Raw genomic sequence first — 18845 nt, forward strand, 5'->3', positions numbered from 1 at the left:
GGTTTTTCAAAGGCTATTCTTCACAAAGAGGGCCACATGGATGATGCGCTTACAGTAGCTCGATCTCAAACAGAGGAGTCACAAGCGGCCAGAATGATCTTCAGCACAGCAGGGCTCTTCAGCCAGTTCATCAAGTAACGTTGAATCACATGTAGTTTCACTTATAAATGTATATCAAACTAAATATGCTGCCATGTCTAAAAACAACAGAGGCCTTGATGCTCTAAGTGGGAAAAACAAATCAGCCAATCCACCGTCGCTGCCAATGGACACTGTGGTGCTCTCGCTACAAGACCTCATCTTTTATTTCCGACCGCCCGAAGAGGAGCTGGAGCACGAGGAGAAACAGTTTAAGCTTCGTTCACTTAAAAACAGGCAGAACCTTTTCCAGGAGGAGGTCTGTGTGCCTACCAAAATGTAACATGAGCATGTTAGCAATTTATTGTTTTTTAATATCTAAATGTGTTTACTTTTTCCAATTAGGGAATGATAACACATGTTCTTGACTGTGTGGATCGACTCAACGTCTACAACACTGCAGCTCACTTCTCCGAGTATGCCGGGGAAGAAGCTGCAGAATCATGGAAAGAAATTGTTAATTTGTTGTATGAATTGTTGGGTAAGTTTCCACAGTTGCCCGTTTTATGTCTTCATTGGGATAACCTCTGTATACATTTTACACAGCGTCTCTCATCAGAGGTAATCGTGCCAACTGTGCCCTGTTTTGTGATAACCTGGACTGGCTGGTCAGTAAACTGGACCGTCTTGAAGCGTCATCAGGTTAAAAAAAGTCTTTCTATTACAAGATATATTGTACGTGCAAGAAGAAACACATGTGATGTTTGGTAATAAATAATAACGTGGTTTGTTAATATTTTTTACAGGAATCCTTGAAGTATTGTACTGTGTCCTCATTGAGAGTCCAGAGGTGTTGAATATCATCCAAGAAAACCACATCAAATCCATCATCTCCCTTTTGGATAAACACGGACGCAATCACAAGGTTAGGAAAGATATCACGAGCAATTGGTGGCTTATCCATTATGATGTGTTGATGTTTGACCTTTTCCGACATCGTTTTGGTTGCTAGGTCTTGGATGTGCTCTGTTCACTCTGTGTGTGCAATGGCGTTGCCGTGAGATCCAACCAGAATCTCATCACAGAGAATCTACTTCCTGGACGTGACCTACTGCTGCAAACCAACATTATCAACTATGTAACAAGGTTGGTCCTTTATAATATTTAGTCTAGATCGGGGGTGTCCAAGCATTTCTCACAAGTTGATGCATATAGAACTGTAGAGAGCCAATTGAGTGGTCAATACAGTCGGTCGTTCAGATTTAGTGCCTTGAAGTGTTTGATTGGAACATTTAGGCCAAGTCTATTTCACTTCACGGAATATATATATTAAGGTTATGATGGCAGAGAATTTTCAAACTTAGAAAAAGGCAATTTATGATAATCTGGGCCATTTAAGCATTTAAGCAAAATTGCTCTGTGGGCCACACCACTGTCCAGGTCTATATTTACATAAAGAACTAAACTAAACTACAACTAAGAAAAGCATTGTTGTTACTATCCGTTTTCGTTGTCTTTTAGTATGAGACCCAATATTTTCCTTGGGACCTGTGAAGGTTCCACTCAATATAAGAAGTGGTATTTCGAGGTGATGGTGGACCACGTGGAACCGTTCCTCACCGCTCAGCCCTATCACCTGCGCGTGGGCTGGGCTCTGACCGAAGGCTACAGCCCGTACCCCGGAGGAGGCGAGGGCTGGGGGGCCAATGGAGTCGGGGATGATCTCTACTCCTACGCCTTTGATGGACTTCATCTATGGTCTGGTAAGGGAAACATACAAATTAAACGTGTACAAGAACTTTGGTGACGCTCATATTGTCCTCAGATGTATTTGTCTTATTTCTTTTAGTCAGACAACTTTGCATCGAGGTGTATTTACCTTGACATGTTTCGCCCGGCGACAGTTCTGAAGATGTCTTTCAGATAACAGCCGAAACATCTCACTGCAAAGTTGTCACGCTGAAAGAAATACGATTTATGTTCAATTTATGCCCTACAAAACCAGAAAAGATAGATAGTAGAGGTATATGATGTAACAATATAAGAGAAATTGTGATCTGATAATTATCTACAAACAACAGTGAGGAATAAATCAAAATAGTGACTTAAAAATGTTCATAAATATGTAATAATTCTGGTCAATAACATTCAGCAAGCATGTGTAAAAATAATTAAGCTGTCAAGATTTGTCCATTTCTTTGCTTCTCTGCAGGTCGTGTCCCCCGTCACATCGCCACGCCCAATCAGCATATTCTCACTGCGGAAGACGTGGTCAGCTGCTGCCTGGATCTGAGCGTTCCCAGCATCTCGTTCCGAATCAATGGACACCCAGTTCAGGGCATGTTTGAAAACTTCAACCTGGACGGCCTGTTCTTCCCTGTGGTCAGTTTCTCTGCAGGAGTCAAGTAAGACATTATGAATATGAAGGATTGATTGATTGATTTAAACGTATTGCAAACTTTTAATGACTTTTTCCTTGTCTTAAGGTTTCGTTTTCTCCTTGGAGGTCGTCACGGAGATTTCAAGTTCCTTCCTCCTCCGGGTTATTCTCCGTGCTACGAGGCTGTGCTCCCAAGAGACCGTTTAAAGATTGAGCCGATCAAACAGTATAAACATGATTTTGATGGCGTCCGAAACCTGTTGGGTCCCACTGTGTCTCTGTCACACACAGCCTTTACGCCCTGCCCCGTCGACACTATTCAGGTGAGAACTTTGAAGTATTAAGCATGAAAATAATAAAACTACTATTATTAAAAATATAGTCAAACTTTTAGATTGTTCTCCCTCCTCATTTGGAGCGCATTCGAGAAAAACTAGCTGAAAATAGCCACGAGTTATGGGCTGTAAATCGTATTGAGCAAGGCTGGACCTATGGATTAGTGAGTATTTCTATTGTTTTGTCATTTAAAGGTGATTTTGCATGGGATGTTTTCTGACACGGTTTTTATTTTAAGTTTCGTGATGACAATAAGAAGATGCACCCCTGCCTTGTGGACTTCCAAAGCCTGCCTGAGCCAGAGAAAAACTATAACTTAGCCATGTCCGGGGAGACACTCAAGTCAGTCATATATTTAATTATATGTCAAGCTATGTTTCAGAAAATAATCTTGTTTTTATTCTGTAGGACGCTTCTGGCTCTGGGCTGCCATGTTGGAATGGGGGATGAAAAGGCTGAAGAGAATTTGAAAAAATTGAAGCTCCCAAAAACGTACTTGGCCTTTTTTTAATCGCAGCTTTTTTTACTCACTTGTAGTCTAACTCATTTTGACTACTTTAGATACACACAATGTAATGGATATAAACCAGCCCCACTGGACCTGAACTATGTGAAGTTGACTCCCAACCAGAACACGCTGGTGGAGAGGCTGGCAGAAAACGGGCACAATGTTTGGGCCAGAGACCGCGTTCGCCAGGGCTGGACTTACAGTATTGTGCAGGTATATTCCTCTACCATTTGTTCTAAACATCATTATTGCTTCATATATATACTTTGTACATATTATTGTTCCATGTTTAAGGATATAATGAACAAGCGTAATCCACGTTTGGTCCCTTACAATCTGTTGGATGAGAAAACAAAAAAAACAAACCGAGACACTGTTTGTGCAGCTGTTCGCACACTGATCGGTTATGGATACAACATTGAACCACCTGACCAAGAAAGCAGTAAGTCCACATTTATTATTGTAGTAGTTCAAACCGTTTGAATCAAATATCATTAATATTTCAATTGACTTTGCAGGCGGGAATGGAGAAGGAACCTCTCGTGGGGATAAGATCCGAGTGTTCAGAGCAGAGAAGTCCTACGCCGTCACGCAGGGAAAGTGGTACTTTGAGTTTGAGGCAATGACCGTTGGGGAAATGCGAGTCGGCTGGGCCAGACCTTGTGTCCGTGCTGACACAGAACTTGGTGCGGATGAGTTAGCATATGTCTTCAATGGATACAAGGTGCAGGAAAAGACTTTGTTGAGTCTAGTTAGAATAACTTGAGTAAAACTACCTCTGTGTTGTTGTTTTCTTAGGCCCAGCGGTGGCATGTGGGGAACGAGCCGTTTGGTCGCCAGTGGCAGTCAGGTGATGTAGTGGGCTGCATGATTGACCTCACAGAGATGAACATCATGTTTACGCTCAATGGTGAGATGCTGATTAGTGATTCAGGCTCAGAGATGGCCTTCAAGGACATCGAGATAGGAGACGGTAGGTCTAAATACAGAATCTATGTCTTATACTCTTTTGTGTCTATTTAATTCAAATGTTTTCCCCCTCACAGGCTTTATACCAGTGTGCAGTTTGGGCATGTCCCAGGTTGGCAGAATAAACCTGGGTCAGAACGTCAGTAGTCTCAAATACTTCACCATCTGTGGTCTCCAGGAAGGATTTGAACCTTTTACCATTAACATGAAACGAGACATTACTATGTGGTTTAGCAAGAGCCTTCCCCAGTACATCGCTGTGCCAACTGACCACCCCCACATAGAGGTGTGTTTATTTCTTGGACATTATTTTTGTAGCTATAAACACTTGTAAAATATGCCCCATTGTCCTACAGGTGTCCCGAGTAGATGGGACGGTGGACACTGCCCCTTGTCTCAAAGTGACCCACAAGACGTATGGATCTCAAAACGCCAATACAGACCTGTTGTTCTTCCGACTGAGCATGCCCATTGAATTTCACGAAACGTTCAAAGTCCCAGCTGGTACAACACTCCTCACTCGAGCCTTAACTATCCCAGAGGACGAAGTGATAGAGGTGGACCCGGATTCGGATTTTGAAATACTCAAGAAGTCGGCCTCACGCAAAGAACAGGAGGAAGACAAAAAAGAGGCGTCAGTGCCCAAGGAAACTCCTGCTATCAAAAATGGTGAAAACGAGAAGGATGCGTCTACAGAGAAAAGCAAGAAGAAAGGGTGACTTGACATTAGCACTCACCAAATTAAGTCTAATGTTTTTTCTCACCATACTCAGTTTGATTTTACGTATACATAAGTGAAAAGGTTCTAATAAAGCCTCATGATCTGGTCTTGGCGTTGTCCTTCTGACAATTTAATTCATATTCTTTTGTTGTTTTTTTGTGTTGACAGATTTCTCTTCAAAGCAAAGAAAGCTGCGTTGATCTCTGCTCCACCTGTTGTTCCGACTATGCCTCGACTTGTAGAGGACGTAGTGCCGGATGACCGTGACGACGTAGACATCATTCTCAACACCACCACAGTAAGATCAAAATGAATCGGTTTATCTTAAAGGAGATTCAATCAAGTTTTAGGAACTTTTGATCATGTTTAAATGGTTTTCTCTCATCATTAGTTTACTCAGAATCATACTTAGATTGATGTATGCATGTATGATTCATCCTGTATTGTCCTGCATTTGAGACTTGTGTGCTTAGAAAGCTTATGTTTTCCCCTACCACCTATCTCCGCCCACTGTTCTGTTCTTTGATTATACTCTGGACCTGTAGAGTTTCAAAAAATGTCACATAGCCATCTTTCAACAATAAAAACACGTAAATGAAAACCTGACGCTCGCTTCGATGAAAGAGGTGTAAAGGGGCGGGGCTTTGTAGCAGGAAGTGATTGGATCTGTTTCTTTTGCTAAGCGGTTTTAGATCAATGTTGTGGCTTCTTGAAATACTACCATCTACTATATTTAATGAATATATTTATTGTGTATTTGCCTTTTTCAGTATTACTATTCAGTTCGAGTGTTTGCGGGTCAGGAGCTCAATGGCGTGTGGGTCGGCTGGATCACTCCCGACTACCACCAGTACGACGCCCATTTTGATCTGAACAAAGTGAGAAACGTGACCGTCACTGTCGGAGACGATAAAGGCAACATACATGACAGGTGCAGTAACAATCACATGTGACGTTTCTTAATCTATAAATGCTAACATCTCATTATTTGCATCAGCATCAAACGGAGTAACTGCTACATGGTGTGTGGAGGAGAGTTTAGTAGCTCCCAGCAGACTCGAGTCAGTCAAGAGGACTTCTTCATCGGCTGCCTGGTGGATTTAGACACTGGGCTCATGACTTTCACGGCCAATGGAAAAGAAATCAACACATTTTATCAGGTCACATATTTCACAACGTTTATGTGTGATTAAATGAACACGATGTAGTTCAACACGTAAAGTAGACAGTGATGTAACACAGTGATTCCTTTGTTTAGGTGGAGCCAAACACAAAACTGTTCCCTGCCTGCTTTGTTCTTCCTTCAAATCAAAATATGATTCAGTTTGAACTAGGAAAGCTCAAGGTACAACATACTTATGTCATTCATTGAACCCATTATTTTCTAGCAAACATTTGAATGTGTATTATTTCATTACAGAACATCATGCCCATCTCTACTGCCATGTTTCGGAGTGAACGCAAGAATCCCGTTCCCCAGTGTCCGCCCCGGTTGGACATTCAGATGTTGACCCCTGTGATTTGGAGCCGCATGCCCAACGACTTCCTGGCTCCAGAGACCAAGAGGGCCAGTGAGAGGATGGGCTGGATGGTGCAGTGTCAGGAGCCGCTCACAATGATGGCGCTTCATATCCCGGAAGAAAACAGGTTGGCTATGTCAGATTTAGTCTACAGACTTTAAGAGCTGGAAATGGGTCCTAAGTAAATTGATACTTTGGCAGTCGATGGAAATCACAAGTTAAGATATATTTTGATATGTCACTCTAACATGACAAATAAATATCAACTTTATTCATCTCAAAGGAAATTCTGCTATAAAAGTAACCATCTCTTGATCTTACGTGACGAAGTGCCGTATGTTGTTTAGTTCTTTCTTTTAACTGTGCTATTTGTCGTTGTTTAGGTGCATTGACATCCTGGAGTTATCTGAGCGCATGGATTTGCTGAAGTTTCATTATCACACGCTGAAGCTCTATGGCTCTGTGTGTGCTCTGGGGAACAACCGCGTGGCCCATGCCCTCTGCAGCCACGTGGATGAGTCCCAGCTCCTCTACGCCATTGAAAACACTTACCTCCCGGGACCAATAAGAAGCGGCTTTTATGACCTACTAATCAGCATGCACCTGGAATCTGCTAAAAGGAACCGACTGGGAACCAACAAAGAGTTTATAGTTCCTATGACGGATGAAACGCGCAGTATCATCTTGTATCTTGACAAGGCGAATACTCTTCCTGGAGTGGGGCTCACCACATGCCTGCGCCCCAAACTGCATTTCTCCTCTGTCAGTTTTGTAGGCACAAATCAGGACATTTACACCCTAAGCCCAGTGATACCTTTGGAGGTGAGGTCAAGCTGTTTTTAATGTTGAATTATTCTCAACAAAAGAACAAAATCTAAATTGTTACATTTGGTCTTGAGATTTTTCACAGAATAGAATGTACTTACTGATAATCTATTCTCTTGCATTGGTTTACATCAAGGTTATCTGAACTATTATTGTTGCAACTTTAACATTATACTCTAACTTTAACATATTTGATTGCTGATGTTGCGATTGCAAAATGTTAGGAATCGATCAGTACTAACAATACATTGTCTTCTCCCAACAGGCATTGAAAAATAAGGCTTTGACGATGCTGACTGAGGCTGTGCAAGACGGAGGTCAAGCCATGAGAGATCCTGTAGGGGGCAGCGTGGAGTTCCATTTTGTGCCAATTTTGAAGCTCATCAGCACTCTCCTGATCATGGGCGTGTTTGATGATGAAGACGTCACACATATTTTGAAGATGCTCGAACCCGTGGTCTTCAGCAGCGAAGTAGAGGAGCCTGTTGAGGACAAGGCAAGCGAGGAAGAAAAAACGACTGAAAAACCAGTCGAGGAACCTCCGCAAGAAACTTACGAGGAGGATGAGGAGGAATATGAAGATGATGGACTGGGTGAGGAAGAGGAGTATGAGGAAGAGGAGGAGATGGAGGAACCAGAGCCTGAGCCTGCAGTGGTGGAGGAGACTGGACCTGTGAACGGGGAAAAGGGGGCAGAAGAAACAGAGAAAGAGCCCAAACCTGGAGAGACTGAAACTAAACTAGAACTTCTTGAACAAGGACTTTTCCAGATGAAGCTCCCAGAGTCTGTCAAATTACAGGTATGTCTCAAACAGCATCAGAGCCACATGATAATTAGCTAATTTATCATGGCGACAAACTAATACAAATGTCGTTGTCTTCCATCCGAAAACAACTTCCAAACATGACAAATACCATTTCATTTTAGTCTTGTTTTAGAAGTTGCAGCCTCACTTTTGTCACAAGGGCAACTGTGGCTATAATAAAAGTTTGACCAAATAAAGAGTAACATGTAAAGTCCAAAATGTAACTCTATTTGCTGCACAATGTGACTTTTTGGAGCTTCAAATTGTGCGGATCAACTTTTTTTTGTCATTGTCGTGTTTCCTATTTGGTCCTGCATACTTTAGGACAGATGTTGTGTGTCCCTTTTGGCCGTGTGTGACTATGATATCATTTGTTGTTGTTGTTTTAGATGTGCACCCTCCTGCAGTATTTCTGTGACTGTGAGCTGCGTCACAGAGTGGAAGCCATCATCGCCTTCTCAGACCAGTTTGTGAATCAGATCCAGTCGAACCAGAGGCAGCGCTACAATGACCTCATGCAGGCCTTCACCATGAGCGCTGCGGAGACCGCCCGCAAGACTCGGGAATTTCGCTCACCGCCGCAGGAACAGGTAGCATAGGCAACACAGTAGTCCACACATTTTACACTTTTATGCTTTTAAGTACTAAAATGAACTGCACATAGGTGAACATGCTGATGAATTTTAAAAACTGCTCGGAAGACGATGATTGCCCTGTCCCAGATGAGGTCCGAGAGGCGATGGCCCTTTTTCACCGCGCTGTCCTTGCACACTGTGGTCAGTTTCAATCATATTCATATTCATTTGGGAAGAAGAATATGTAGACAAGTCATTGAAATAAATGAATGAGAATAAATCAAATCAAATGCATCGCTTGCGCTCAAGGATGTCAATGAATAATTTTTTTTTTACATGCCACTCTTCTAGTGTGAGCTTTATGAAATCAAACTTTCTGAATGATAAAGTAAAGTTAATGTGACACAAACAGCCGGATAAAAAATCCTTTATGTTTAGTTTTACTTTACTAGATTATAGCGAATTGACATGACCTTATTTTGCTTCTAAATTTGTCACAATTATTATTTTTTAGTTCTTGATTTCATATTATGACCCTAAATGACCACAATTATTGGTTGACCGAATAATATTGACATCCCTACTTGTGCTAGGTGTACACATTGAGGAAGAAGGAGCGGAGGAAGCAGTGGACACTTCACTTAGAGGTCGACTGGTTCGTCTGGTGGAAAAGGTGAAAACACTTCGCGAAAAGAAAGTGGAGAAAGAGCCTGAGCCGCAGGAGGACAAAAAGCCAAGTGGGTTGCAAATTTGAAGTACTACATCAGTTTTCTACATGGATTTATTCTGATGCATTCATGTATTTTCTCAGGCACACTGCAGGAGCTGATTTCACACACTATGATCCATTGGGCCCAGGAGTCATTTATCCAGAATCCAGAGCTTGTGCGGATGATGTTCAGTCTCCTCCACAGACAGTACGACGGTCTGGGTGAACTGATGCGTGCCCTTCCCAAGGCCTACACCATCAATGCAGTGTCAATCCGGGACACCATGGACCTCCTGGAGTGTTTGGGTCAGATACGGTCACTGCTTATTGTCCAGATGGGTCCAGAAGAGGAAAGGCTTATGATCCAAAGCATCGGGTTAGTTTCACTATTAGAGGTCGGCCATATTGTTCAAGATGATTAGGTTAATTGATTGTTCCCTTTATTAAAATCACAATAAATAGGAACTAAATAATTTAAAAGTGTGAGAATATTAGAAAGAAAAGCAGATTCTATTCAACTTATACTCCAAATATATATATATATATATATATATATATATATATATATATATATATATATATATATATATATTTTGGCCATGGTGTCAAAATTGTGAATAATTGTAAAACCGGATTGTTTTTCTCACAATAGTCACACTAAAATTGAATATAGTGACATCCCTAATTGTCTATCCATTTAAAGATTATTTGAGCAAATTGTCAATATCATGAAAACTGTCAAAAAGCTAGTAGAAAAAGCTTCAGTTGTAGTCATCTGGACTCAGTTAGAAAAAATAGACGTTTCGACTCTCATCCAAGAGTCATTGTCAATAAAAGAATTTAGATCGAGAACTCCGATATTAATACTGTTCTGTGGTAAGACCCGCCCATTGGGCGGAGCCTTCCTGAAGTAGCAAGAGTTGTTTGTTTCAACAGAAACTCCCCCCTTGTATCTACCGAGCTAGCCTATTCAGAATTTTAATGGGCTATTAGAATCCTCTTTGTCTTTGTGAGACCCTGGCTCAACCACCCTGAGTACCTGATTAGCATCTAAATGTCCTTGTCCTGGTCCTCTACCTTTCCAGGGGTTCAGTATCCCATTATAGATACCAGGGAGATTGAATCTTAGCCCTCCATTTCTGTTTAAAGAAGGTCTTTCTTTTTTAACAAAAATAGCTTCCTTGACTCCTCTTTCAAACCATCTTTTCTCCCTGCTTAAAACCTTCACCTCACCGTCTTCAAACGAGTGATTAGAGGCTTCAAGATGGAGATGCACGGCACTCTGAGGTCCTGAACTTGTATTTCTTCTGTGCTGATAGAGCCTCTTGTGTAGAGGCTGTTTCGTCTCACCTATGTAACGTTCTTTACAGCTTTCTTCACTGCATTGGATCGAATAAACTACATTGCTCTGTTTTTGAGTCGGCAACTTGTCCTTAGGGTGAACCAGTTTTTGTCTTAAAGTGTTTCCTGGTTTAAAATAAACAGGGACTTCGTGTTGTCTAAAAATTCTCTGCAGTTTTTCCGACAGGCCAGACACATAAGGGATAGAAACACCCTTCCTTCTCTGTTCAGTTTCCCTTTTGTCCCTTTTGTCCTGCTTCTTGGTTCTCTTCACTCTGTTGAGGGCCCAAGCGGGGTAACCACAGGCTGAGAGGGCATTTCGGACATGTTTTTGTTTTTTCCACATATCAGGTTTACAAGAGAAGACGCTAAGGAGAATCGCTTGGCCTTTCTTGATTGTTCCACGATCAGAGGAGAGGACGGGAAACTCCAAATAGAAGTATATAGGAAACCTACACACACGGACCAGTATCTGCTCTTTGGTTCCAACCACCCACTACAGCACAAGCTGGGTGTGATCAGAACCTTACAACACAGAGCTCAAGGTGTGCCCACCAGCTCAGAGGGCAAGAAGAAAGAGGAAAAACATGTCCGAAATGCCCTCTCAGCCTGTGGTTACCCCGCTTGGGCCCTCAACAGAGTGAAGAGAACCAAGAAGCAGGACAAACGGGAAACTGAACAGAGAAGGAAGGGTGTTTCTATCCCTTATGTGTCTGGCCTGTCGGAAAAACTGCAGAGATTTTTTAGACAACACGAAGTCCCTGTTTATTTTAAACCAGGAAACACTTTAAGACAAAAACTGGTTCACCCTAAGGACAAGTTGCCGACTCAAAAACAGAGCAATGTAGTTTATTCGATCCAATGCAGTGAAGAAAGCTGTAAAGAACGGTACATAGGTGAGACGAAACAGCCTCTACACAAGAGGCTTTATCAGCACAGAAGAAATACAAGTTCAGGACCTGAGAGTGCCGTGCATCTCCATCTTGAAGCCTCTAATCACTCGTTTGAAGACGGTGAGGTGAAGGTTTTAAGCAGGGAGAAAAGATGGTTTGAAAGAGGAGTCAAGGAAGCTATTTTTGTTAAAAAAGAAAGACCTTCTTTAAACAGAAATGGAGGGCTAAGATTTAATCTTCCTGGTATCTATAATGGGATACTGAACCCCTGGAAAGGTAGAGGACCAGGACCAGGACATTTAGATGCTAATCAGGTACTCAGGGTGGTTGAGCCAGGGTCTCACAAAGACAAAGAGGATTCTAATAGCCCATTAAAATTCTGAATAGGCTAGCTCGGTAGATACAAGGAGGGAGTTTCTGTTGAAACAAACAACTCTTGCTACTTCAGGAAGGCTCCGCCCAATGGGCGGGTCTTACCACAGAACAGTATTAATATCGGAGTTCTCGATCTAAATTCTGTTATTGACAATGACTCTTGGATGAGAGTCGAAACGTCTATTTTTTTCTAACTGAGTCCAGATGACTACAACTGAAGCTTTTTCTACTATGGAACACGCCTGGACGAATGAGGGATTACACCGACATGTCAAAAAGCTAATTTCTCATTACACGTTAAACATTAGCACAAACAACAATATAATTAAAGCCGCAAGCGGCATCCAACGGCCCTCGCGGGCCGCCGGCCTTCCGACTCTGCTCTCTGCATTTTACAGAGATGGCGCTAACGCAATTGTCTAAGAACTAAGACAGTGACACATTGGACATGTACAATGCTGTGCTTAACCAGTGCAAATGAAGACAAATATCGGTCAAATGTGCAGCTCCAGCGCACAGAGACCGTGACACTTGGAATAAAAATATGGATAACTTTTGATGCTCCGCTTGTGTAGATGATTCTCCCCAAATATGAACTTGATCGGATAATCGCCCTAGGAGGAGTTTGTTAAAGTGTGAAGTGTAAAAATGTGGTCATTTTAGAGATTTTGCGGTTTCCCCATAGGGATAACATGGGATGTTTCTGTCATCGCTACGGCTACGCTTTACCAAATATGACTTTGGCTCCCATACTTTTATTTTGGGGATGGCAAATGAGAATTGTGTGCAAAATGTCATGTCATTTGGAAAAACTCTTGTTTATAGGCCACTCTGAAGGCCAAATAGTCCAAATTCTGCGAAAAGTTTGCGGCTCAGCTGCACAGAGACCGTAAATGTTATCCATAAAATTTGAATAACTTTTGATGCCCCACTTGTATAGAGGAGGTACACCGATTTTGAGATCGGTGGGCCAAACGCACTAGGAGGAGTTTGTTAAAGTGTGAAGCGTAAATGTGAACATTTCAAGGATTTGGCGTTTTTCCCATTTGTGACAGTATATTTGCAGCTCCACGGCACAGAGACCGTACCACTTAAAATCAAAATATGGATAACTTTTGATGCCCCGTTTGTGTAGATGATTTTCCCCAAATATGAGCTTGATCGGGCAATCGCCCTAGGAGGAGTTTGTAAAAGTGTGAAGCGTAAAAATGTGGTCATTTTAGAGATTTCGCTGTTTTCCCATTTCTGACATATATTTGCGGGTCCGCCACACAGAGACCGTAGCACTTAGAATCAAAATATGGATACGTTTTGATGCCCCGCTTGTGTAGATGATATTCTCCAAATATGAACTTGATCGGACAATCGCCCTAGGAGGAGTTCGTTAAAGTGTGAAGCGTAAAAATGTGGTGATTTGAGCGATTCTACGATTTTCCCATAAGGATAACATGGGATGTTTCTGTCATCGCTACGGTTACGCCGTACAAAATATGACTTTGGCTCTCATACTTTCATGATCAGGATGGCAAATTAGAATTTTGTTCAAAATATCATGTCATTTGGAAAAACTCTATTGCTTATAGGCCACTCTGAAGGCCAAATAGTCAGAATTCTGGGAAACGTTTGCGGCTCCGTCGCACAGAGACCGTAAAAGCTATCCTTAAAATGTGGATAACTTTAGATGCCCCACTTGTCTAGAGGACGTACACCGATTTTGAGGTTGGTGGGCAAAACGCACTAGGAGGAGTTCGTTAAAGTGTGAAACAGAAAAATGTTGATATTCGAGAGATTTAGCGGTATTCCCATAGGGATAACATGGGAAGTTTATGTCATCGCTACGACTACATCGTAAAAATTAAGGCATTTGTCTGATTGGCTTTTTTGATCGGGACGCCAAAATAGAATTTTGGGTAAAGTTTAGAACATTTTGGTAAAACTAATTTTTGACCTTCAATGTTAATTTAAAGGTCACTCTGTAGGGGGCGCTATCGCGCCCATTTAAATTTTGTCATCATAAACTGGTCCAAACTAGAAAGTTGAACAACTGATTCAAATTTGGTCATAATCGGACTGGTTTTGATCAAATGGGAGCAATTTTTAGACCTGCAATATTCCAAAATAAGTTGTCCAACTTTGCAGCTGCGCCGCACACAGACCGTAAAAGGTATCTCAAAAAATTGGATAACTTTAGATGCCCCACTTGTCCAGAGGACGTACGCCAATTTTGAAGTTGGTGGGCAAAACGCCCTAGGAGGAGTTCGTCAAAGTTTGACGTGAACAAAATGGCTAACACAGCGTGTTTTCATTTTCAAAGGAAGATGGCGGCCATAGGGTAAGTCTGGGGGCGTGGTCACAATGATTTTTTTTTTTTGTCCTCACGAGAGGAATGCGTGTCCCGAATTTCGTAGCTTTACGACAAAGTTGACCTCGGGGCGTCTCCCATAGGCGCAATGTATTTTGACTTTTGTCGGTGGCGCTGTCGCGCCATTTTTTGACGAAAAAAAAAATGGCCCAGAAAAAACAAAATTTTTCGCCGATTCTGAATTTTGGGCAAAGTTTGGTGAGTTTTTGAGCATGTTCAGGGGGTCAAATTAGAGATCAAAGCGCTGAAGAAGAACAAGAAAAATTAAAGCCGCAAGCGGCATCCAACGGCCCTCGCGGGCCGCCGGCCTTCCGACTCTGCGCTTTCGACTTGATAAAGATGGCGCCCTTATTGTGTTGAATTAAAAAAGAAGTTGACAGACGGAGACACATTGGACATGGCCAATCCAGTGCAAATGAACACAAGTGTCAGTCAAATGTGCTGCTCCGCCGCACAGAGACCGTAGCACTTAGAATATAAATATGGATAACTTTTGATGCCCCGCTTGTGTAGATGATATTTCCCAAAGTAAAGCTTGATCGAGCTATTGCCCACGGAGGAGTTTGTTAAAGTGTGAAGCATAAATTTGAACATTTCATAGATTTAGCGTTTTTCCCATTTGTGACAGTATATTTGCAGCTCCACGGCACAGAGACCGTAGCACTTAGAATCCAAATATGACTAACTTTTGATGCTTCCCTTGTGTAGATGATTTCCCCCAAATATGAGCTTGATCGGGCAATCGCACTAGGAGGAGTTTGTTTAAGTGTGAAGCGTAAAAATGTGGTCATTTTAGAGATTTCGCTGTTTTCCCATTTCTGACATATATTTGCGGGTCCGCCACACAGAGACCGTAGCACTTAGAATAAAAATATGGATAGCTTTTGATGCCCCGCTTGTATAGATGATTTTCCCTAAATATGAGTTTGATCGGACAATCGCCCTAGGAGGAGTTTGTTAAAGTGTGAAGCGTAAAAATGTGGTGATTTGAGGGATTTCGCGATTTTCCCATAAGGATAACATGGGATATTTCTGTCATGGCTACGGTTACGCTGTACAAAATATGACTTTGTCTCTCATACTTTTATGATCAGGATGGCAAATTAGAATTTTGTGCAAAATATCATGTCATTTGGAAAAACTCTATTGTTTATAGGCCACTCTGAAGGCCAAATAGTCAGAATTCTGGGAAACGTTTGAGGCTCCGTCGCACAGAGACCTTAAAAGCTATCCTTAAAATTTGGATAACTTTAGATGCCCCACTTGTCTAGAGGACGTACACCGATTTTGAGGTTGGTGGGCAAAACGCACTAGGAGGAGTTCGTCAAAGTTTGAAACAGAAAAATGTGGATATTCGAGAGATTTAGCGGTTTTCCCATAGGGATAACATGGGAGATTTATGTCATCGCTACGACTACGCCGTAAAAATTAAGGCATTTGTCTGATAGGCTTTTTTGATCGGGACGCCAAAATAGAATTTTGGGTAAAGTTTAGAAAATTTTGGTAAAACTAATTTTTGACCTTCAATGTTAATTTAAAGGTCACTCTGTAGGGGGCGCTATCGCGCCCATTTCAATTTTGTCAGCCTAAACTGATCCAAACTAGAACGTTTAACAACTGATTCAAATTTGGTCCTAATCGGACTGGTTTTGATCAAATGGGAGCAATTTTTAGATCTGCAATATTCCAAAATAAGTTGTCCAACTTTGCGGCTGCGCCGCACACAGACCGTAAAAGGTATCTCAAAAAATTGGATAACTTTAGATGCCCCACTTGTCCAGAGAACGTACGCCGATTTTGAAGTTGGTGGGCAAAACGCCCTAGGAGGAGTTCGTCAAAGTTTGACGTGAACAAAATGGCTAACACAGCGTGTTTTCATTTTCAAAGGAAGATGGCGGCCATAGGGTAAGTCTGGGGGCGTGGCCACAATGATTTTTTTTTGTTTGTCCTCACGAGAGGAATGCGTGTCCCGAATTTCGTAGCTTTACGTCAAAGTTGACCTCGGGGCGTCTCCCATAGGCGCAATGTATTTTGACTTTTGTCGGTGGCGCTGTCGCGCCATTTTTTAACGAAAAAAAAAATGGCCCAGAAAAAATTAAATTTTTCGCCGATTCTGAATTTTGGGCAAAGTTTGGTGAGTTTTTGAGCATGTTCAGGGGGTCAAATTAGAGTTCAAAGCGATGAAGAACAAGAAAAATAATAATAATATTTTTAGCAAAAACAATATAGCCGTTTCCACTATAACAACAAATTATACATCGTTTGAAAGCTCTAAGCCTTCCCGATGCCGCCATGGGGTGGAATCATCATTACGAGCGCTTACGCGCTCGTCACTCCCTATTCCGTCGGGATGCCCCGCCCACTCCCCATAGACTTCCATTGATTTGAGCAGATACAAGCATGGCCCATGCCTGCGGCATGGATTCTCGCATACGGGACAATGCCAGGAGGGTTTTTGAAGGAATGCAGCGCTTTGCGCTGCTGTTGTCAACAATTAGTGAATGGGCTACGCCCATTCACTAATTGTTGACTATTTCTGTCATAGCAGGAGTAAGTATGCATGATCCATGCCTTCGGCATGGGCTAGTTCACTGTACTTGCCAAGGGCGACGGGGCACCAAACATGCGGGCTGCGCCCGCATGTTTGGTCAGACAGTTGCAACGCTGCCTTCGGCAGCGTTGCGGGAGCAATAGGCCCTCCGCCCTGCTGGGGCTCGGGCCTAATAATAATAATATTTTTAGCAAAAACAATATAGCCGTTTCCACTATAACAACAAATTATACATCGTTTGAAAGCTCTAAGCCTTCCCCATGCCGCCATGGGGTGGAATCATCATTACGAGCGCTTACGCGCTCGTCACTCCCCATTCCGTCGGGATGCCCCGCCCACTCCCCATAGACTTCCATTGATTTGAGCAGATACAAGCATGGCCCATGCCTGCGGCATGGATTCTCGCGTACAGGACAATGCCAGGAGGGTTTTTGGAGGAATGCAGCGCTTCGCGCTGCTGTTGTCAACAATTTGTGAATGGGCTACGCCCATTCACAAATTGTTGACTATTTCTGTCATAGCAGGAGTAAGTATGCATGATCCATGCCTTCGGCATGGGCTAGTTCACTGTACTTGCCAGGGGCGACGGGGTACCAAACATGCGGGCTGCGCCCGCATGTTTGGTCAGACAGTTGCAACGCTGCCTTCGGCAGCGTTGCGGGAGCAATAGGCCCTCCGCCCTGCTGGGGCTCGGGCCTAATTATAGTTATCAAGAGAACAATCATTCATTCCAAACTGCCCCCCCTCCTCACAAAACAATTTATATGAAGATGTGTAATCACAGATTTATTTATTTTCACGCATAGGAACATCATGAGTAACAAAGTCTTCTATCAACATCCAAACCTGATGCGAGCTTTAGGCATGCATGAAACTGTCATGGAGGTCATGGTGAACGTGCTCGGAGGTGGCGACTCAAAGGTTCTGTATTAATAATAACAACACAATTATCAATAGCTATTATCAGAGTGTGCCAGCCATTGAAATATTACATTCAACTTCATCTGCCTACAGGAGATCAGATTTCCTCGTGTGGTGACAAACTGCTGTCGCTTTCTTTGTTATTTCTGTCGCATCAGTCGCCAGAACCAACGATCCATGTTTGACCACCTCAGCTATCTTTTACAAAACAGTGGCATTGGTCTCGGTGAGTGTTTGTCGTCAGGGTTAAAGCTTTCTTTAACTGGTTGCCGTATGGACTAAAAATCTGTCTTTTGTGTTAGGAATGAGAGGATCAACTCCCTTGGACGTTGCTGCTGCTTCCTGCATTGACAATAATGAGCTAGCGTTGGCATTGCAAGAACAAGATCTAGAAATGGTAAAAAAAAAAAGTGTATTCTATTATTAAAATATCTCTATGAGGGTTGTTTGACATCTTTGTTAAACTCATTATTTGAATCTTTTCCCAGGTGGTAAAGTACTTGGCCGGGTGTGGACTTCAGAGTTGCCCGATGCTTCTGGCCAAAGGCTATCCAGATATTGGCTGGAATCCCTGTGGTGGAGAGAAATACCTGGACTTCCTTCGATTTGCCGTCTTTGTCAATGGTTTGTTTGTCTTTCACATAGGGATTTTACAAATAATCACGCTTTGTTCATGCATCATTCAAAATGTAATGTCCTGCATCTTGTTTTAGGTGAAAGCGTAGAGGAAAATGCAAACGTTGTTGTGCGTCTGCTAATCCGAAGACCTGAATGCTTCGGTCCTGCCCTGAGAGGAGAAGGTGGTAACGGTTTACTGGCGGCAATTGAAGAAGCCATAAAAATATCAGAGGATCCTGCAAGAGACGGCCCATCTGTTAAGAAAGACAGGCGCTTTCCAATGTAAGAGCTTTATTTAAAATCATATTATTCACATATTTCCAGCTCACACACCATTGGGAGTGTTTCTTGTTTGTGG

At 42.4% G+C, this 18845-nt stretch overlaps 1 protein-coding gene across 5 annotated transcripts in view; it reads left to right on the forward strand.

The window, feature by feature from the left end:
• Positions 1–18845, forward strand: part of LOC140360805 (ryanodine receptor 1-like) — a 45867-nt gene that overhangs the window by 5071 nt on the left and 21951 nt on the right. For all 5 annotated transcript variants that reach the window (XM_072446207.1, XM_072446202.1, XM_072446203.1 and 2 more), the window contains exons 13-46: positions 13–134; positions 211–397; positions 484–619; positions 685–780; positions 885–1003; positions 1091–1224; positions 1600–1841; positions 2291–2483; positions 2565–2781; positions 2853–2957; positions 3033–3136; positions 3203–3286; positions 3356–3515; positions 3597–3744; positions 3821–4026; positions 4101–4275; positions 4349–4557; positions 4628–4986; positions 5161–5290; positions 5763–5923; positions 5990–6152; positions 6251–6337; positions 6413–6639; positions 6896–7334; positions 7603–8136; positions 8532–8732; positions 8807–8918; positions 9311–9454; positions 9529–9802; positions 17755–17869; positions 17963–18095; positions 18172–18266; positions 18358–18493; positions 18583–18769. In XM_072446207.1, coding sequence (XP_072302308.1) covers positions 13–134; positions 211–397; positions 484–619; positions 685–780; positions 885–1003; positions 1091–1224; positions 1600–1841; positions 2291–2483; positions 2565–2781; positions 2853–2957; positions 3033–3136; positions 3203–3286; positions 3356–3515; positions 3597–3744; positions 3821–4026; positions 4101–4275; positions 4349–4557; positions 4628–4986; positions 5161–5290; positions 5763–5923; positions 5990–6152; positions 6251–6337; positions 6413–6639; positions 6896–7334; positions 7603–8136; positions 8532–8732; positions 8807–8918; positions 9311–9454; positions 9529–9802; positions 17755–17869; positions 17963–18095; positions 18172–18266; positions 18358–18493; positions 18583–18769 — 6134 coding nt within the window. The remainder of the gene's footprint in view (positions 1–12; positions 135–210; positions 398–483; positions 620–684; positions 781–884; positions 1004–1090; positions 1225–1599; positions 1842–2290; positions 2484–2564; positions 2782–2852; positions 2958–3032; positions 3137–3202; positions 3287–3355; positions 3516–3596; positions 3745–3820; positions 4027–4100; positions 4276–4348; positions 4558–4627; positions 4987–5160; positions 5291–5762; positions 5924–5989; positions 6153–6250; positions 6338–6412; positions 6640–6895; positions 7335–7602; positions 8137–8531; positions 8733–8806; positions 8919–9310; positions 9455–9528; positions 9803–17754; positions 17870–17962; positions 18096–18171; positions 18267–18357; positions 18494–18582; positions 18770–18845) is intronic.

This window comes from Eucyclogobius newberryi, unplaced genomic scaffold (genome assembly GCF_026437365.1).
Source record: "Eucyclogobius newberryi isolate DKJ021-1_F unplaced genomic scaffold, fEucNew1.0.hap1 SCAF_15, whole genome shotgun sequence".
In the NCBI taxonomy this organism is placed as follows: domain Eukaryota; kingdom Metazoa; phylum Chordata; class Actinopteri; order Gobiiformes; family Gobiidae; genus Eucyclogobius; species Eucyclogobius newberryi.